The 21138-nt window shown below is 44.3% G+C and overlaps 2 protein-coding genes across 5 annotated transcripts; both read right to left on the reverse strand.

Moving 5' to 3' along the window:
• Positions 1-801: 801 nt before the first annotated feature.
• LOC128329206 (nascent polypeptide-associated complex subunit alpha, muscle-specific form-like) lies at positions 802-9597 on the reverse strand. Of its 4 annotated transcripts, none has more exons than XM_053259926.1 (4): positions 9462-9597; positions 6738-6852; positions 4943-5338; positions 802-2905 (listed from the first exon to the last, which is right to left on the reverse strand). In XM_053259926.1, exons 2-4 carry the CDS (start codon positions 6847-6849, stop codon positions 1893-1895), a joined length of 1521 nt encoding a protein of 506 aa, XP_053115901.1. In that variant the 5' UTR covers positions 6850-6852; positions 9462-9597; the 3' UTR covers positions 802-1892. The 4 variants fall into 4 exon arrangements, with proteins under 4 accessions (XP_053115901.1, XP_053115902.1, XP_053115900.1 ...); XM_053259927.1 differs by having other exon boundaries at positions 6634-6852; XM_053259925.1 differs by having other exon boundaries at positions 6627-6852.
• A 2690-nt stretch (positions 9598-12287) lies between these two features.
• Positions 12288-20792, reverse strand: TARM1 (T cell-interacting, activating receptor on myeloid cells 1). The gene is made up of 3 exons (XM_053259938.1): positions 19568-20792; positions 17087-17347; positions 12288-13484 (listed from the first exon to the last, which is right to left on the reverse strand). Exons 1-3 carry the CDS (start codon positions 19881-19883, stop codon positions 13354-13356), a joined length of 708 nt encoding a protein of 235 aa, XP_053115913.1. The 5' UTR covers positions 19884-20792; the 3' UTR covers positions 12288-13353.
• Positions 20793-21138: the final 346 nt, after the last annotated feature.

The following is a 21138-nucleotide window of genomic DNA, read 5'->3' on the forward strand; positions in this document are numbered from 1 at the left end:
AAATCCATCTTCCGGTTTCCACGATGGCCCACCAGATGCCTCTGAGAAACCCACCGCACACATGCCCCGCCTTCTCACTGTAGCTTCCCTGCATCTGGTATTCAGCAGGGTGATCCTGCCTCTGAAACTGAAGATAGCCACCCACTGACAGACCTGTCCTCCATGAATTTGTCTAAACCCCTTTTAAAGCCATCCAAGCTAGTGGCCTCCTGTGGCAGAAAATTCCATAGATTATGTACTGTGTGAAAAAAACATTTTCTTTTGTCTGTGCTAAGTTTCCTGGCAATCAATTTAATGGGATGATCCCTGGTCCTAGTGTTGTGAGAGGGGGATAATCTATTCTCTTCACCCCATGCATAGTTTTATAAACCTCTGTTATGACCTCTATCTTTTGGAAAGGGGAGCTATTTACACCCATTTGTTCAGTGCTTGCTTGGGAAGAGCAGCAGCTAGTGCAGACAGCTAGGGAGTTGTTAATTAAAGCCCTTTTAATGCCTTAAAAGGGAGGCACAGTAGCCTGTAGAAGCCTTAAGAGAGCTTTGCTAGTCCATGTTGGTACTGCAACTATGTTTTAAGATTTTGGAGACCCCACAATTTGGCAATGTAGTCTGACTGGTTTCTTCCTAAAAGTGAAAAAAAATATTCCATGCTGTTGTGTGTTAAGCTAAAGCTACATAGGTCTGTATATCTATGCACTAGTCATGGCTCCCTCAAAAAAGGAGCTACCCTTCACCCCTCCAGTCACATTGTCTTCATCTCTGCAAATACTTGGGGTCGAGATTTAAGAATGCAACCATGAAATACAGAGGAACTCAAAACAGGAAGATTTATTTTTAGGACAGGCTGAGTTGTATAAGAACATAGATTAGACATTAGGTTCCAAAGATGACTGTGTAGCAGAGTCATTTATTTTTAGTCAGCATGTGTGCTTAGACAACACTTTAAAGACAGCTTTTTATTAAACCACTACCAGTTACATTTATTTAAAAGGGGCACCAGACTCTTGGCTCTCTATTTCCCCTCCCCAATAACACAGAAACCTGTCCCCCATTCCACTATCATACCTCCTCTTCCAAACAATTCAAATCCATTGTTCTCAGACATGTTATCCATATTGGAGACCCTTCAAGGTAACCCAAAATCCACCTACCAGAAGCATGCTTGATTCCATTCTTACCCCTAGTTTTCAGTGTATGCAAGCTCTCATGGCTTTTACTGAGAGGATTCCTCAGAATTGTAGTTTGTGACAGAGATTTAAGGCAAAGACAGATGTTTGGCTAAAAGGTCCCTAACCTCTTTATTGTGCCCAGAATTACTTTGAGGGGACAGCCACCATTGCTGTAGGAGTTTGCTGTTGTGCAGTGATGTAGTGGTCAGTGAAATCACTGGCTGACTTTTATGAAGAGAGCCTCTAAAGTAGGGGTTCTCAACCTTGAGTCCCCTAATGCTGTTGGACTGCAGCTCCTATCATCCAGTGGTCAAAGGCCATTGTGGCAGAGGAAGATGGGAGCTGGAGTCCAACAACATCTGGAGACCCAAGGTTGAGAATCCCTGCTTTAGAGAATGGGAGTATGAGTGGAGTTAAGATCCCACTTATGCCTTCCTACCAGTCTAGAGAGCTTCTCTGGCAAGAAGCCAGCCCCATCTCATGAAAGAGTTGCAGAAGTTTAAAAAGATATTCCAGATGTAGGTCAGAAGATTCCACTGTTCACACCAATCAAGTGTATTATATATTGTGGTATCTGGCTCATGGGAGCAACAGCCTCAGTTAAACGGAGAGGTTTCTCAGCTCTGCACCTCAGACTGGGATTACTTACACACCTGCACATCCCATTGTTGGGTTTGCAATCTTGTTTGCTTGCGTCATCTTCAAGTCTATCCCATGTATGCCTTCATAAAATTACACAAGGATTATGCTTAGTTGGCGCAGGAGGGGTGGCCTGAATCGTAGTCTGTCCTTCCACACTGTTCTCTAGGCTCTTGAACACTAGAGACCCACTTCCCAAAGATGCTGCCGCTGCCGCTGCCGCCTCCTCCAGGCTGTCCAGAACCTTCTCTTCCATGCTTGAACTTGGAGCAGGTGAACTCCACTGTGACTGTGACCCGGGAGATACTTCCTCTTCCAGAATCTCAGGAATCATAGAAGATGTTGACACTGCTGTCTTTGGAGAGCTAAGGGCATTTTGAGGAGGACCCTCCTTCAGCATCATTTTGGTTTCTAATAGATCAAAGAGATCAGAGGAGGAGGCTGAATCCCATTTCAAAGATGACCCTTCTTCAACTGCTAGAACATCCTTAGGATAAATTGGGGAAATTGAACTAGGCTCATTTAAAGCCACTTTCTCCCTGGGCGAACTCCATTGCTCTGCTGAGAAGAGACCTTGAGCAGGGGAAGGGGATGGTACAGGCTGTACCAGAGCTGCGGGCAGATTGGGGCTCGTGGATAGCATTATGCCAGATTTTGCGAGAGAGTTTGGAGAGGACTGTATCAGGGCATTTGAATAAGGGAAGCAGAGAGCAACATTTGAGCTGTGCTTGTTGTGATCCAGGCTCTCAGAGAGTGGCCCTGGAGCAGATGGACTAGCATCTTTAGGTGGAAGGAGGCCAGCTGGCAACATGGCCTGAGGATAATCTTCAGGGGGGAGGGTTGCCACATCGCCTGCTTCCGCTTCTTCCTCCTCCTGCCTTTTCAGGAACTGAGAAGTCACTAGCAGAACAGAGCAGTTGAGGCCAGCTGGGCTACTTGGCACTTGTACATTAGGTGCATCTTCTTGGTTTAATGGTTTCAGAGAGATGTCATCATGATGTAGGACTTCTGAGGTGGAGGAAGAGGCTGGCAAGTGGGCCGCCGCTGCAGAACCAGTGGGAGCTGAAGGATTCCTCTCAGGAGGGTACCTTGAAAACCCTGGAGTGAAGGTGAGAGATAAATAGCCAAGCTAAATTAATCCACTCAAACATTCAGAGTACTTTTAGCAGGCTGCAGCAGTGCTGGTCCTCCATAAAGCACCCCCTACTGGTTACCTCCCTCCAGGGCCAGATTAGGACATGCTGCTGAGGTAGGTTCTAAGCCATGTCAAGCTTAAAAGGCCCCATAGCATGACAAGAGGCATCGGAAGTCCTGCCCCAGCACATCACCTGTCTCCCCTCATGACACTGCTCACAGTTAATGTTGGGGGTTATTAATTTTATCCCCAGCAGTAACCGGCAGAGCACTAACAAAGAACACCCACTCCAGTTACAGAGTAGTTTGCAGGGCTTGGTTGTTGCAGCTATTTAGAGGAAACACAAGGAGATTATTGTAGAACTAAATACCAAGTATTTGTTGGTGAAGCACACTTTGGATAGGAAAGACCTAACCCTAATCTAAAGAACTACATAACAAATAGGGAGAGATAGGTTTCCATCTGCTCTCTAAGAGGAAAGGAAGGATTGTGAGACTCAACAGGAAATAGCTAAAGAGTAATATCAGAGGTCATAGAGTAGAGACAGGTAGAACCATTAGGTAGACCCTTACTCACTATCTCTACTCCCATTGCCCCTAGTGGTCATTAGGATAGTTGGTGCAAAAGGTGGTCATTAGGACAGTTGATGCACTAGAACTCCATCTCCAACAGTTAAAGTTGTGCAAGTCGGTGTCAACTCCTGGCGACCACAGAGTCATGTGGTTCTCTTTGGTAGAATACAGGAGGGGGTTACCATTGCCATCTCCTGCACAGTATGAGAAGATGCCTTTCAGCATCTTCCTATATCGCTGCTGTTACTGCAGTGTTAATCTAAGGAGGTGAACACTGCCTGTAACCATGATGTTGGTTTAAGATGGGCCCTAGTCTAATAGAATTTCAATATAACTTATAGTTATCTCTGCACAGACTTACACATTCAACATGATCAATGTTTGTGTAGCCAAGTATATTTTTGTCTTACAAGAATGACAATGTCCATTTCAGAGTCTTTCCCCCCTTTCCCCTTTATTTTCCTACCAAATTATGTAAAACTTGAAATTTAATCATTTTTTGGTATTCTGAGGTGAGGCCCTAAGCTGTAGCTTACTCCGCTCGTGCCTAAATCCAGCACAGCCTCCCTCCCATCACACATGTTTTTAACAGGCCTCCTTTCACATGGGTGGCACTGATGCAGCCTGCCCCTCACAGGTAGGGAGAAAACTAAAGCCCTCCCCACCAGTGGAACTACTCAACACCCCCAGCTTGCCACAATAAGACATGAGCTGCTTATTTGCCAAACAATTTCAACAGCATATGTGCATAAAATGAATAGAGGCAGAGAGAGCAGTTTTGGAACTTTCTGAAACAAGGTGATGGGGAGGGATAGTTTGCTCCCTCCTGCCTTTCCCCAGAAAACAAAAATTTGTTTGTACAGTCTTTAGTTTAAAAGTCTAAGAGTACTGCTGTTTGAAACTAGTTATCCCCTTCCCCACTTCCCACCAAGCACCCTAGAATTATAGATTTTGTGTGGTGACAAGAATTATTTGCAGGTAAAGATTACTAGCCATTTACCCAAATCCCTTTACTTGGTTTGGGGCTGTCACCCAATCAAACACATTTTCGTCAATCATTGAAGTTTGCATTTGGGTAAGAACTATAGTTCTGAAGCAAGCGTTGCATTGTTCTCAAGATGATGTGTGCGTGGTGTAGCAGGCATTGTCTTAGAAGAAGCATTTTCACCTGTAGGTGAAAGATGTGGATATGCCTTGAGACAGCACTGTCCATCTCCAAATTTATAAACATTTGTAGTGTTAATTAAAAAAAGAACTGCTGTCATTTAGTCGGGTTAAAAAAAGTCAGTTCAAAGGCTTAATCGGTCATTTAAGCTCCAGTTTGGTCCCATGACAGTTAAGCAGGTTTAGATTTGTACAAGACAAATTTTCTTTCCACTGTCTGTGACTGTGTCAAGTCAGATGCCTGGGGTTGTGGGAGAAGCTCACCTTCCTTTCTCCCTTCAACAACAGGCGAGGTAGGCAGCAGAACAGGAGACTGACACTTCTGGATCTCTTTCACCACCATCATTTGTCCTTCCTCACCATCAATACTCATGAGAGTGGATGCTTTGTGTCTGGTCTTGGTACATTCATGAAAGCCGCCTGGGCAGGGCAGCCTATTCAGGGGGCGAGGGAGTCTGCTGGCAGGAGGATGAGCCCCACCAGACAAAGTCAGCCTGTTTGCCAATCTGGCAGCAGATACTGGCAAGCGGCTGGGCTTGCGGCTCAGATATATTGTCCGATGTGGCTGGAGTTCATTAGAAGTCTTCTTTGTTCTCAGCTGATGTGGATAGGTATGGCTAGGGCTATGGAGGCTGTGGTAGGTATTCCAAGGCCTTAGACCTAGAGAGAAGAGGGTGACATATTGCAGTTACTTTGTACAAACAAAGAGTAGGGTCAATGCTCAAATATGTCTGGAAGCCGTACTTTCTGTCCCACCTCCAGGACCCCTGTTGAGGAATATGCACTCCTCCTTCCAGCCAGCTTGAAGGTAGAAAGCCCCTCAGGTGAAACTCAAAGGCTTCCAAGGACTGAGGAATTACAATAAGGTTTACAGTACTTCCACTAACAGATAGACTTTCACAAGATGGTGAGGCATCACAGCCAGGGACGGCTTTGGCAGTGTTCAGTAGCTTTTTAGAAAGAGGCCCCCACACTTGGTGAATGGCAGGGCCAATGCTCAGCCTCTAAAAAGTTTAAAGACACACTTTCAAAAAGAAAAAAGTTAACTATAACATCAGTATAGTGGGAGGGGCAGTCCCTTCACCAGTGATCTTATCAGTATTTTATTTCTATCCCACTTCTCAGGGTTTCCGAGGCAACTTACATCAATAATAAAATCATTAAAAACTGTGAACAGCAGTCAAATAAAAAAACTACCTCCCATTTAAGCCTGAAGAAAACACCCATTTCTTCGGCCAGCATCTATATGCTATTACGATACCAGAGAAATGGACAGCAGGATGAGGACATTCCACAGACAAGGTACCATCACCAAAAAGGTCCCAGCACCCTTCATTTCAGAAGGAAGCAAGCAGCTTTTCAGGTACTCTCTGTTTTTAGGATTGCATAGGCCAGCACTGCTTAGGATTGTAGAGGTCAACACTAATAGTTGTGTGTCCAGGAAAACTTGTAACCACTGCAGTTATTTCAGTACTGAAATAACCGGTTGCAGGGTAGTAACAGCAGGAGAGAGGGCATGCCCTCAACTCCTGCCTGTAGGCTTCCAGTGGCATCTGGTGGGCTACTGTGTGAAACAGGATGCTGGACTAGATGGGCCTTGGGCCTGATTCAGCCGGGCTGTTCTTATGTACTGGCAACATAGGTGATCTATTATCAGTGTCATTTACAACCATTCTCCACACTGCTCACAGCTAGAGCACTAGCTGAAGTGAGATACTGCATTGCCCTTAGGACCAAGTATTGCTGATGGAGTACAGTGAAAAATGCAATGACTACATGAGCTAACAGAAATTATGCTTCTGAGGCTTTTATTGATCCTATGGAACAGCCCTCTGTATCCTAACTTTACCTAACTTGGGGTTTTTTAACTGGTCAGATTCAGTGGCAGAATCTTTGTGTGTGGGAAGTTCTCTCTTCCCACGTGGTCCATGGACAGGGAGATGCCTACTCCACACCCATGGCTGTTTTCCCATCTCATCCATCACCACTTGGTCCTTCATCTCAGCCAAGAGTTGCTGCAGGGAAGAGTAGCCATTCTGGTCAAGTTCCAGTCGCTGACCAGTCTGCTGGCGATACAGGGCCCCAAATTCCCATAAGGGCACACCCCCGGGGTAGCAATAGAGTAGAGTCAGGACAGTTTCTTTAACATCCACATCTGAAGCTGGATTCATGACCTGCAGAAAAAGAAACAAATTTAATGGATTGGTTCTGCACTTGCAGGGAAGGAGGTCTAATACCTGGACAATGGACATAAGGGGATCTCTATCTTGTGTTGCTATTGCCCATTATTAAACCACACAATTTCCTAGCATTCACCTGCAAAGTCCTTTAAGGACTTAAGCCCCTTAAGGTAGTTTCTTAGGTCTTGTCCCATCTGCCTTTTCAGATTGGTTAACAGACAATGGTTTAAATTGGTGCAACAACTCATTATTCTGCATCTAAAATGCAGAACAGTATCAGCACTGATTATGTTTCAGATGCTTTCTGAGTGCTCAGAGTGCTTCACAAACATTATCTTAGCACCTTCCATGGTGTTACATTCCAAAAGGTTAGCCATATGTTAGTTTGTTACAGCAAACACAAGGAAGGAGTCCTGTTTGGCACTTTAGAGACAAATAGCCTTTATTTTGACAGCTTTCATGGCCTAGAACAGTGTTCCCCGACCTTTTTTTTTAAAATCCCAAGGCACACTTAAATTAAAACAGAAATTGGGGTATGCTGCCCATCGCCCAACACAGACATCTCTCTCTCTCGCTGAGGCAAAGCTGCCACATGATTTTATGTATTTATTTTTGCTTCCTTCCTCCTCTTTATTCTTATATAATCATTGGCTGACATACCACGCAAGGTACATCAGCCCAGTCATGCATGCATGTTGCACAAATTATGCTACACAGGAGTAAGCCAACTGAAATCATGGACTGACTCTTGTGTAACATTTGCACCCCAAGAAGGACAATGCATAGTGGGTCAGTCCGCTTCAAAAGCAGCAAGTTTAGATCCCTGCTTTGGAGCTGCGTGATCCAGCTCCAAAAGCAGAGAACAGAGTGAATCCGCACAGCACACCAGCCAGTGGCCTGTGATACAGTGACTGGGGAAACACTGGTCTGGAGCTCAATTCAGTGATCAAGTAGGCTCTAGAGCAGGGATTCTCAAGGTTGGGTCCCCAGATGTTACTGGACTTCAACTCCCATAATCCCCAGCCCCAGTGACCTTTGGTTGGGGATTATGGGAGTTGAAGTCCAATAACATCTGGGGACCCAACCTTGAGTATCCCTGCTCTAGAAGAACATGAAAGCTTATGCTACAATACTCCTTTTTTGTTTTTATCATCTTAGTTGACTTCACGATAAACCAGTTGGCTTTAAGGCAGGCTCATGTTATCCCCATATTGCAGATGGGGGGGGAGGCAAGGCAGAGAGAGAGTTGCTTGCCATAGAGATCTCATTTCAGTCATGAACTCCCATGATTTGAACGTGGGGACTTGTCAGCTCCCATTCTTAGCCACAACATGAACTCTCTGATTAGGTAGCAAGATTAACCCAGCACCAGTGTTTGGCATTACATGAGTGGGACACCTTAAGGCAGCACATTCTCTCTCATTACTAAAAATCACAGAATATTTTATTTCAGATTCAGACAATTTCCATAGACAAAGCATTTCCATAGACAAAGTTTTGGCATGCAATTGATCTGGCAGGCAAGATTCTGGAAGTGAAAGCATCCACTAGGAGCAAAGAGAAACTGTTACCTGGGAGACCCCAGTTACCACAAACCAGACAGACAAGGATGATTGAAGGAAGCAATAGTCACCATTTATTGAACCAAAACCAGCGCTGGTGGCTCTTTCCTGTGCCTCGTGGCCTACCAGGAAAGACGCCCCGAATCCCCCGGTTTTTGGGGTTTTAAACCTTGGCATTGTTACACATCTGGGCGTTAACATTTGGCCCAAGAACCAATTAGTTCATTTCATTAACACATGTGTTTGCCTCAGGGCTGGACTTTGCTCTGAATTCCGGTTTTAAGGAAAAGAGATAAGCAAATTAAGAGAAGATTCTTTCACATTCTAAGAAGCAGGGCAGTTTGGAATAAGCCGATCATTCGATGCCTATGCTAATGAAGTTTGCAACACCCGTACCCTCTTCCCCCACCCTGTCTGTCCTTGGCAGATAAGTAACTCAGCAAGGAATTTTCCATTCCACACTTGCAAACTCTATTAACCATTTCTTGACCAGTGCAAACCTGAGTTCTGTCTCACTCTTTTTGCAAAGACACTTTCCCATTCCATGAGAACAAAGTAATTACAAAGCAGCTTTCAGAAAAGGCATTTCCCCCTCATTCCACAAAACCATGAATTACCTCTGGCTAAGTCCTCTGAAGCTATCTAATGGCGCAGCGGGGAAACGACTTGATTAGCAAGACAGAGGTTGCTGGTTCAAATCCCTGCTGATATGTTTCCCAGACTATGGGAAATACCTATATCGGGCAGCAGCAATATAGGAAGATGCTGAAAGGCATCATCTCATACTGCGCAGGTGGAGACAATGGAAAACCCCTCCTGTATTCTACCAAAGATAACCACACGGCTCTGTGGTCATCAGGAGTCAACAGCACAACTTTACTTTACTAGTTTCTGTGAAGTAAGGGAACAAGAATCTAGTTGTTAACCCACAGAGAAACAAAATTAAAAAGAGCATTATTGATGCTCTTGACAGAAATTGGGAATATTAAAATAGGGAACAAAAGGTAGCTCTACCAGAACAAAGAATAGCCTTTAACTCACCAAAATATCTCTTGTAATTTCTTCACAGCCCCATGGACATAATTTTGTACCTCTTCCTATTCAGCACTGATCATTAAAGTATTCCTGTCTACTTTAACTAACCATTTATAACCAACACACCCTTCCCAAGAAAGCAGGAAAGCAGCTAACTAGCTCCACTTGGGAAGGTAGTGGTTTTTAACTCTTAATGTGCTGCTTCTAAAGTTCCTCCCCTTCCTTTCAATAAAGCTCTATATTCCTAGGGTTATCCCCCCCATGAGATTTTGTGCCTTCAAAAGGCATGCAATCATTCAATAGGTGAAGCTTTTCCTGTCCCTGTATCTCCATGCTGGGCAAAAGCTGTACTCGTTGAATTTTTCCCTAACATACTGTTAGTAATGCCACAGGACAGGAGCTCTGCTGTAAAAAATAGCTGGCAATGTCATCAGGGGGGGAAAAACCCACACATTTTGGGGTTTTAATGTCCTTGCCACTGTGTGAGACAGAGTTCCTGGGATTTAAACCTAGCTGGAAATCACTGTTGTGGAGTGGGAAGGCTAGCTATGATGAGGGAAAGACACTCATGCTTGGAAGTAACTTTCCCTTTATAAAAAAATTACAGGCTCCGGGATTAAACCTTGGTGTTATATTAAAACAGATCTTGAGGCTGAACTTAGTGAATCTTATTTAAGTTAAAACTCTATATGTTCGCATTTGCAGTGCTAAAAGTTTGATTACTGGCTCTTTATCTAACAGGTGATTGAAATAGTTGCATAAACTTTCTTTATAGCTGACAATTAACAATCCCTCATTTTGCTTGATGAAGAGTTCTGTGTAGGTCAAAGTGTTGCATATTTTTGTAGTCCCAGAAGCTGGTGCAACAAACCATTAATTTTGCATTAGAAGTAAATAGAGCAGTATCTTGGTATTGATGATATTCTGGATGCCCTGAAAGCTGCAAACACTTTATTTATTAATTGTATTAATTAACCATTCCTTAAAAGCCTGAATGATGTGTCATTTTCTTTAATTTAAGTTTACAAACTTTGGAACTTTTAGAAATTAATCACTGATTATACACTGACTGGTATATTGTGCCAGAACCCCAATCATATACTAGTTTACTAAATTTGATATAGTACTTTTCCTTTGTAAAATCCTTTATGAACTTTTTTGGGATCATTCTCACAACAGCCCTGTGATATAATTTGCTATGATGCCCATTGTACAACTGGAGAAATGAGGCAGAGAAAATAAGTGAGCAATAAATTATTTGTTTATATCTTTCTCTTGCCCTTCTTCCAATGAGCTCAGGGGGGTACATGGTATTCCCCCCTCCCCACTTTTATCCTCACAGGATAGGATAAGCTGAAAAGGTGGTGACTGACCCAGCATCATCCAGTGAGCCTCATGGCTGTGTGGGGATTCGAACCCAGGTTTCCCTGGTTCTGGTCCAGAACTAGCATGATGCCCCATTCTGAAGAAAGCAGGTAGTACGGAAGCAATCAGTAACTTGCCAAAGGCCACATAATGTGTCTGTAGCAGAGCAGGGACTTGAACCGATGTTTGCTAGATCCACACTCAGTGCTTTAGCCACTGGACCACACTCTCTCTCAAGAGCTCTTCCGTCCATTGTCCTTCACAGAGGTGTTCTTACCCCTGGACTTCTGGGAGGAAGTCCAGGGCCTCCAAGGAAGTCCAGGGAGATCCCCAAATCATCTTTAGTCTGTCCCAGGTGGGGTAGTCGCTGCATCATGCTGCCAGCCCACACTGCTCCGGGTGGCCAGGTGTGATTGTGACCTGTGCTGGGCAACCAAACATGACTTATGGGGGGAGTGGGAAAAGAAATATGTGGGATGCGAATATGTTAAGTTGCATGTTGAAAAGTTTCTGCTAATGCATATTTGCATAAATATACCTTTTAAAATATTATTTCATTCTTGTGAGTTCAGTTGCTGTTTGTGCCCTCAAGAACCCACGTGTTAAAAAATATTGCAAGCGTCACACCGTGTGTGTATGTGTATGTAGGGGGATGATGCTTAACTTGCGGTGGTGTGGGGGCCTGCGGAGGGGAAGCCTCCAAAGGCCTTTAGTTCCAGGCTCCAAAAGTACCTACAGTAGGTGCACCTCTGGTCCTTCATACAGTATACCCCCTGCTAACTAAGCAAAGAGGCACCTTTTAAAAGTGGTGACTCTATTTAGCATGGGGAGAGCAACTGGCCCTATCCAGCCCCAGCACAGCATCCCTCCTGTGGCTGTCTTTCTTATGTTGCTTAGACTGAGCCCTTTGGGGACAGGCAGCCTCATTATTTTCTGTATGTAAACCGCTTTGGGAACTTTGGTTGAAAAGCGGTATATAAATACTCGTCGTATTCGTATAACTACAACCCACCAGCCTTAACTGAATACTAATAGCATGTGATAATTCTCAAGCATGTTAACTCATGTACAAGCCCCTCTTTCAATAAGAACTATTCCTGAGTGATGTACATGGCAGCACTGAACGTATTTTTGTGTTTAAAAAACAGACAAGCTCCTGATTTTCATCTAATGCTTTTCCTCATGTGCAAGTGTAGGGTTGCTTGCCACCTTTTTCACTGGCCCCCTGCTACTGTGCCTCTGTCAGCAAGCCTAACAGAGACATTAAGCAGATGACGTTCCCCCCCACTGCTTCTCTGCATGATGTGAGTAGTAGTGGTAGGAGGAATGACAGAGAGAGTTCAGTGGTAGAGAATGTGCCCTCCCTGTCGAAGGATCCCTGACACTGCTAGCCAAAAGGATCTCAACAGGAAGGCTGGGAAAGACCCCTGGCTGAGGACCCCACCAGCTGAAAGAGAGAACACTGGGTTAAATAGACAAAATATTTATTATTATTATTATTATTATTATTATTATTATTATTATTAATAAACATATTTTATACAGCCCAAAATGCAAGTTCTCTGGGCGGTTTACAAGAAAATAAAAACAAAAAATAAAAAGATTAAAACATTTCAACCATTAACATTTAAAAACTATTACAACACAATTAAAACAGTATCTAATTAAAAGCCTGGGTGAACTAATGTGTCTTGACTGCCCTTTTAAAAGTTGTAAGAGATGGGGAGGCTCTTATTTCGGCAGGAAGTGTGTTCCAAAGCCTCGGGGCAGCAATGGAGAAAGCCCGTCCCTGAGTAGCCACCAGACGAGCCGGTGGCAACTGCAGACAAACCTCTCCAGATGATCTCAATGTGTGGTGTGGTTCATAGCAAAGAAGACATTCTCTTAAATACCCAGGGCCCAAGCTGTTTAGGGCTTTATAGGTTATAACCAAAACCTTGTACTTTGCCCGGAAACTTATCGGCAGCCAGTGTAGATCTTTTAAGATAGGAGTAATATGGTTTCTCCGAGATGACCCAGAGGCCAACCTGGCTGCCGCATTCTGGACTAACTGCAGTTTCCGGACTACATACAAAGGCAGCCCCACATAGAACGCATTGCAGTAGTCAAAATCTGGAGGTGACCAGCAGATGTACTACTTTTCTGAGGTAATTTAACTCAAGAAATGGATGCAGCTGGCATATCAGCCAAAGCTGATACAAGGCACCTCTGGCCTGCTCAGTACATGATGACTTCAAACGTGATGGTGCTGATGGAACTGTTGTGTGCATAGATTTGGCTGTAGACTTGTTGCTCCAGGGCGTGGTCTTCAAAGTTCTTATTTCAGAAGTGTTCTGCTTACTTTGATGAAATTACTCTGGAGTAAATTACGTGAGGGTTGCAATCTTCAAAACCTTCCTAGGTGGCTTCTGACCTATCTTCGTGTTCTTTCTCATCCAACACTGGCACCAGCCCAGGGAGGTTCGAACCTCAGTCTCAGCTGTTCTATAAGGAGCTTGCTGGTTCAGGATCCCTCCCTTCATGTACTCGTAGCTCAGTCCTCCTGACGCCTCCTGTTCCAACATGCATCAGCTACGAAAAGTAGGCCCAATGAAAGGATGCACCCTGCGAGCACTAGTCGCAACAAGTTGGCTGTGGCGAAATCTGGGCTCCGGGAATGTGAGTCTAGAGAAATGTGGGGAACACATTGATAGCAGAATGAAATTATCTTCCTAGTGGCTCTAAAGAATTTTCTGTATACAAAGAGCTTGAAATGCACCTCTACAGAATGTTTATTTCCCCTATCCACCAAACTCTTCATATGCTAATACTTTGCTTACAAGGAAACAACATCTGTGTACCGAGAGAACCTGTAAGACCCACATATAGATTCTCATGTGAATTGTTTCCACAGGCATATATTTGCTGTACATTCACCTCGGAGAAGCCCCAATTGACAGTAGCTTTCTAGCATATGGACCCTGTAAGTACAAACAATTCAGCACATGTGTATGTGCAATTCATTCATTCATTCGATTTCTACACTGCCCTTCCAAAAATGGCTCAGGGTGGTTTACACAGATAAATAATAAATAAACAAGATGGATCTCTGTCCCCAAAGGCTCACAATCTAAAAAGAAACACAATAGACACCAGCAACAGTCACTGGAGGTACTATGCTGGAGGTGGATATGGCCAGTTACTCTCCCCCTATTAAATAAAGAGAATCACCACGTTAAAAGGTGCCTCTTTGCCAAGTTAGCAAGGTTACATTTTCTTACATTATAGATTATAATTGTCTTGTATATAGATTATAATTGTTTTATATACATTCCTCATCATATATAGATTCTCATCATATATAAAATTATATAATTGTCATATAATTCTTATATAGATTATAATTGTCAATTATAGATTATAATTGTAAACATTATAGATTATTATTGTTTTACATTATAGATTATAATCTGCATGCAGATATCTTGCTTTTACCTATAGAGTTTCCCATGTAGGAAAAGCACAGTATGACTCAGTGAAACAGCCTTAGGAACATAGGAAGCTGCCTTTTACTGAGTCAGACCATTGGTCCATCTAGCTCACTATTGTCTACACAGACTGGCAGCAGCTTCTCCAAGGTTGCAAGCAGGAGTCTCTCTCAGCCCTATCTTGGAGAAGCCAGGGAGGGAACTTGGAAGCTTCTAGGTGCAACCATGCAGGTGCTCTTCCTAGAGTGGCCCCATCAGCTAAGGGGAATATCTTACAGTGCTCACACATAGTCTCCCATTCAAATGCAAACCAGGGCAGACCCTGCTTCGCAATGGGGACAAGTAATGCTTGCTACCACAAGACCAGCAATCCATCCCTGCATATCACATCTTGTATGATATGCAGGGGTTGCCCTTCCGTGAGGTGAGGTGAGGCAAAGTGAGGCTGTTGCCTCAGGTGGCAGATTACTGGGGTGGTGGCAGCAAAGAGGCAAGATTCCCCTGCTGCTGCTACTACCACTATTGCTATTGAGTAGCTCTTCATGGCCAATCTGACCCTTGCACTTCTTCTCATGCTCCTTGCTAAGTTTGCAAGAAGCCTTCTCTCTTTCTGCCCCCTAGGCCACTTTCAAAACATGCAAGGTTAGCTTTTGATAGGTGGCTGGCCGCCCCCACCAGGCTTGTGGGGCAAGGCAGCATTTGGTGCATCGCCCCCCACACTGCACAAAGCCTTAGGTTCCCCCGGATCACATGACCCATCCATTTGAACACAACCAACCAGCTGTGCATGACAGTAATGGGGAGAGCGAATCTTGATGAGCCTCCTGTTTTTGCTGCCTGCATGGGACTGCAGAAACCGGAGGGGTGTGTGCATCTCCTAAACTGTCACCATGGCTGGTAGCTGGCATTGGCTTGATGAGTTGTACAGGGTCGAGGTAAGGGCATATCCTCTATTACCAATTTATTTATTTAAAATATTTATACCCTGCCCCTCCAGTACACTACTGCTTGGGGCGCCTCGCAACAATAAAATAGATACAGTGTAAAATAAAAGTAATAAAATCAACCAAATTAAGTAAACAAATTAAAAGTCAGGCTTAAACCACAAATAGAATTAAGTTTCAAATTAAAAGCTATTTTAAAAGCTAAAAATTGAGAATTATAAAAGTTCTACCAGCTTCAGCTCACCTATGAAGCCAGCTGGGTAGCCCTAAGCAAGTTTCCAGGGCGTATCTTCTACCAGATGAACTGGATGTTTCAAGTCTTTGGCATGGATTATCAATGTACAGTCCATAACCATGGACTGGCACCTCATACCTGCCAACATGTGAATGGGAAAATAGGGACATGTTGGCTGGTATGGTACCTATATTTATTTATTTATTTCATTTATTTCATTTATATCCCACTCTTCCTCCGAGGAGCTCAGAGCAGTGCACATGGTTATTTTTATCCTCACAACAACCCTATGCGGTAGGTGGTATGTGTTATGACAGACTCTAGCGCAGAGCTGCTCAACTTTGGCCCTCCTGCAGATGTTGGCCTACAACTCCCATGATCCCTGGCTATTGTCCACTGTGGCTGGCGATTATGGGAGTTGTAGTCCAAAAACAGCTGGGGGGGCCTAAGTTGAGCTGGCCTGCTCTACTGCAATAATGCAGCACGGGGCGGTCCTTTCATGAGGCGAGGCGAGGTGGTCGTCTTGTGCAGCTGCCATAGGAGCAGCTCTCCCAGACCAATTTGACCCTTGCAAGCTTCGCAAGTAGCACGTCGCCTCACATTCCTTGCAGTGTTTGCAAGCAGCATGAGGAGCGAAGAGGAGGCTGCTGGCAACCTGCCCCCACCCCTACCCCCTGTGCCACTTTCAAAGTTTTCAGAAGCAACCTTTGCAAGGGAGCTGGCCCCCAGCAGGGTCATGGGGCAAGGCGGTATTTGGTGCCTTGCCTCAGGTGCTGCAGTGACTTGCGCCACCCCTCATGCAATGCAATAGGCTAGTTCACACAACGGGAAAGAGGGTAGATGTGTCCTACCCCAATTCAGAAGCTGTGCTGTTTTCTGCTCGTGTGTATGTAAAAAATAGGGTAGGAAGTGGCAGCAGCAATCATCTGCTAAGCGGCAGCTGGCTAGGAAGGCTTTTTGTCATGCCTCGTTGAAGAGCTGGGTATAGCTACGGGGTAGGACAGAGCTCTCCTACCCAGAGGAAGGCTAGCTCACTATCACTGTTTATGCCTCCTACCTTGTGGTCACAAAATGGGAACATGCACAGGTCCTGAACTTGGGTAGGACACATCTCCTACCCTAATTCTGATTGCGTGAACTAGCCTACAATATTGGTCATTAATTATATTTATTTTGGTGTGTTTTGTTTTATTGTAGCCTAGTATAACTGTCATGCCTCTATATCCCCAGTTTGATCCTCCATCCAGTAATTCATCCAGTCCTGTAGATTGGATGGGCTAGTGTAGTGTAGTGGTTAGAGTGCTGGACTAGGATCGGGGAGACCCGAGTTCAAAACCCTGTTCAGCCATGGAACTGACTGGGTGGCTCTGGGCCAGTCATTTAACTCTCAGCCTCACCTACCTCACAGGGTTGCTGTGAGAATAAAAAAAAGCATGTAAACTGCTCTGGGCTCCTTGGAGGAAGATCAGGATATAGATGTAAAAATAAATAAATAAAAATAATTTGTCCAGCTTCGGCATATACATCCCTCCGTGCCCACATATCATCAGTGCATTCAGCTATCCATCCCGCTCTCTGTTTGACTGCTCCTATGACTTCTCTCATTCTCCCTGTGCTTACCTTGTGTCCACCCTTCAGTGTCATTGAGCCAATTTTCCCCATATCGGCAACTCAGCTCCCCCTTGGTGATGCTGAGAGCCTCTTCTGTGAGGTTGAAGCTTATAGTGTGGCCATCTTGCCAAGCTCTGGTTTCCGCAAGGAGCTTTCCATCCCAGAAAAGATAGAACCAGCCTTCACTGGTGGAGGGCCCGGAGCAATTCACTCGATATCTTCCTGCAGCATCCACCAACACTTCCTGGTAAATGGAGACATTGGCCACATCTGGAAGAGGCACAGGCAAAACTAAGAGGAGATTACATTGCACAAACAAGCCCAGCTCAGTGAAATCCCCTTTCTTTTTTAAAGCAAGTTTCTAGTCCTCAGTCAAAGAGATGAATCCAAACAGTAGGAGGTTATTGCTGCAAAGATTATGGGCATTTTGCACATTTCTAAATTGCTGAATACAGATGAAATAGGATTTTCAGCATATCTCCATGCACAATTAGACAAATGGAGGGGCAAGAAAAACATAAAGTAGGGGAACCAGCCACTCTGTGGGGAATACATGGTGTGTGTTGGCTTAAAATGTGATGAGTCCAGTTTTTATGTAGTCATGCATATCTTCCTTTGAACAAAGACACTTGGGAATTTTGTACAAAATAATTTGAAACTGTCCCATCTCTGGGATCAGGATAAATCAGGCAGTTTAGTTAAATCTTAATTCATTTAATTAGGGTGCATGCTTTATTTTGAGTCATGGTTTGGCTTTGGTTGTCTGCTTTTCAGAATTTGGAGTTCTGGAATACTGGCAGACAAAGGGCACATCTGTGACCTTTGCAAAGTCAAGGAATACTCTTGCGGTTTCTGCTCTCTTGATTACTGAAGCTCAAAAGTATGAGGTTCTGTGCTGAAAGGCTACCTATACAGTGCTGACTCACGATTTTGCTGCCTGAAGCAGAGTGCCAGGTAGCATCCCCTCCCTTTCCCTTTTTTAACAATATTAAAATCACCTCCCCCTTCCCGATTTCTTCTTTTGTTCAGATCTCTCCCCATTTCTTCAATTTCTGTTAGGAAGGGGGGAATCAGCATCGTGCCATCCACGAGGGGATGCTGAGTGAGCTGCTGTTCCCCCTGAGAACTGTCCCACAGTCCAATGCCTGAAGCATCCAGCTTCACCCTCCTTCAAGAATGATAGGGCTGGTCCTATATCTATACATGTTAATCCCTACTGCAGCACAACTATGTGTAGTAGGTAAGACTCAGAAAGAGAATGACTGGTCCAAGGTCATCCAGTCAATGTCATGACTAAGAGAGGATTTAAACCCAAGTCTCCCCAGCCCTGCTTAAATTTTCTGTCCATTGTGTCAGGCTGGCTCTCTGTTTTAAATATATCAATCCAGAAAGAATAATGGCCCATATCTTCAATAATAATCATAATAATAGGAATTAAAAATATTTATATACTACTTGTCAACAAAATAATTCTCAAAGCAATTTATGTAGCAGAAAAAAGATTGGAAGACAGTTCCCTGTTCCAAAAGGGTTCATAAATCAAAAAGGAAACATAATGGAGACACCAGCAACAGCCACTGAGAGAGATGCTGTGTTGGGTTGAGTAGAAACAGCTGCTCTTCCCTTGCTAAATATAAAAGAGCCACCATTTTAAAGGTGCCTCTTGCCCAATTAATTGTTCCCCTAATCATCACTTTCCCTTCCTCCCATCTGTTGGGAATTCTCTTTGGTGAGAGAATCCCTTTTTCATTATAGCAGAGTGCACAGAGGCACAACACAGCGGAATTTACTTAGGCATGCGTGTATGCTGAGAGTAAAGTAACTTGGAGCCAATTCATAGTTTCAAATCAATATATAAGGCATTTGTTAAGGAACTCCATTCTAGATAGAAAAGTGAGGAGTTAGGATCTCTAATCTATCTATCTAGCTGGATGCAGATGGATTCTGCATCTTCTCTGCATGCATGGTGCAGGGAGAGGAGCTTGCCATGTTGCAAGGTAGAAGGACAGGTAGGGAAGAGAGGGAGGAAGTTAATCCCTAAGAGTACCAATCTACATTTCAAAGGGATAGTGTCAGAGCAGTGGAGAAGGGATGACCAATGTCTTGACCCTCTAGCCCGCTGACTCACTAGTCTGTCCTCCACTGTCTGAGACAAGAGACAGCGCAAAGTCCTTTAACTTCCAACACCATCCTCATCCTGATGCCTCCTCCCAAACCATCCTGCAGCCGCCACCGCCACCCACCAGGTAAGATGACCACCTTTCTTCTGCCAGGGATCCTGAGCCTTTTAACAGCTGCATAACAGGCAGAAATTAAGCCCATTGAAGCCTTTTCCACCAGTGCATCTCTGTGCCAGAAAAACAAGACGCACCTGCTTAAATTGCCACATGTTGTGCAGCTGCTAAAGGCACAGGAGCCATGCCAGAAAAAGAAAAGCACCAGACTGGCCTCCATGATGGCAAAAGCCTCCCACCCAGTTCCTCAACTCACCTATGACTTTCAGCTGCACTGGATTGCTGGCATTTGACCAGATGACAGGATCTGCGGTGCTGTGGTAATAGCAGGTGTATTTGCCCGCATCGGACACAGTCACATTCTTCAAGGAGAATTCAGCAACGTTGGAGTCCCCCCGGGGAGTGACTTCCATCCGGAACTCCCTGTCCTGGTAGAGGACAAAGCTCACCCCTGGGAATGAAGCCCAGCAACGTATCGTCCAGCCCTGCCCTGCAAGGACTTGGGTACCAGGATTCACAGCGATGGAAGGCTTGGGATAATGGTCTAGAGAAGGGAGGAAGAGGAAGCCCATCTGTGCTGAGTCTTCTTAGGCCTTATTTTCTGCCAGTTTTGTCCACGTGCTTCTGAGACCCTCCTCAAGATCTTCACTAACATCTTCCTTGGGCCTGCCTAGCCTTACGAGCCTCGTCTCAAATTCAGTAGTAAAATCAATGCTAGTTAAGCTCCTTCCCCTTATCTAGAAATCTCTGCCCTTGCTGTAGTCACCACCACAACATTCAAAGTTCTAACTCTTAACACATGCTGAGCCAGTAAGACTCGGCCATATCACTAAATTCATTGATGAGATTTTGTTTTAATTTTTCTTATAAACTGCCATGAGGTGCAAGTTTTTGGCAGTATATAAATATGACAAATAAATAATATAAAATAAGTAAATATGTTCAAAAAGATAATGTTCTAAAGATCCTAAGAGCACAAGCCAAAATTATTAAAAGTATGTTCCCCCTTGCATTTTGTTTTGAGACTGTATTTCGGCTATAAAATTTTATTTTAATTGACTTGCATCTGACCTCTTGCGAAACGTCTTTTTAAAAACTGAGACATACTGCAACCAAGCTCTTGAAAATGTGTTGATTTAACTGACAATGAGCACTGATGGAGAAGGAAGCAAAGTTGCATCTTCCTTTTTGGTTGGCTTCTTCCTCCAGCTGCCCTCTGTCTTGCCTGTTTTTTTCAAGGGCAGTGTGGGGGAGAAGTGCCTCCAAAAAGGGGCCAGGCATCATATGCAAGCTTCCCAGAGCAAACAGGTACGTAGGTAACTAATGGCACCGTAAGTCCCTCCCCGGAGCTCTTCCCTGAAGGACAGGTTTGCTTTGAACTTTTTCATTTGAGGGGGCCATGTAAAGACAGCCTGGAACTTCCTCTCACCCCAGGAAAGGAGAGTAAATAACAATTTATTTTATTAACACTGCAATCTTTGAACTTGTTTGCTTGGAAGTTAAGTCTCTTTCTTGATTTAAGTGAAGACTGCAGATTGTCTGATTTTAATCTGGACGCTTTTTGTTTTTTTCTGTCTTCACACCAGCCCTAAGCCATAGGGCTAGGATAGGTTAGAGTAAATTGTTTATAGAGGCCCATCTAGACCAGCATCAGGATCTCAGTCCTTTCATAACCATAAAGTCCTACTCCTGGACCCACCTCGGCCTTTTTGGCTTTTGCAGAAACTCTCCATCTCTGCACAACATTTGACTTGACATTGTGCCAGGCCATCCTCCTAACTTGGGGAAGTGACTTGTGAGCCAGCACCTACTCACCCTCTGTGATGT

The sequence above is a fragment of the Hemicordylus capensis genome, chromosome 6, assembly GCF_027244095.1.
Source record: "Hemicordylus capensis ecotype Gifberg chromosome 6, rHemCap1.1.pri, whole genome shotgun sequence".
NCBI lineage: Eukaryota > Metazoa > Chordata > Lepidosauria > Squamata > Cordylidae > Hemicordylus > Hemicordylus capensis.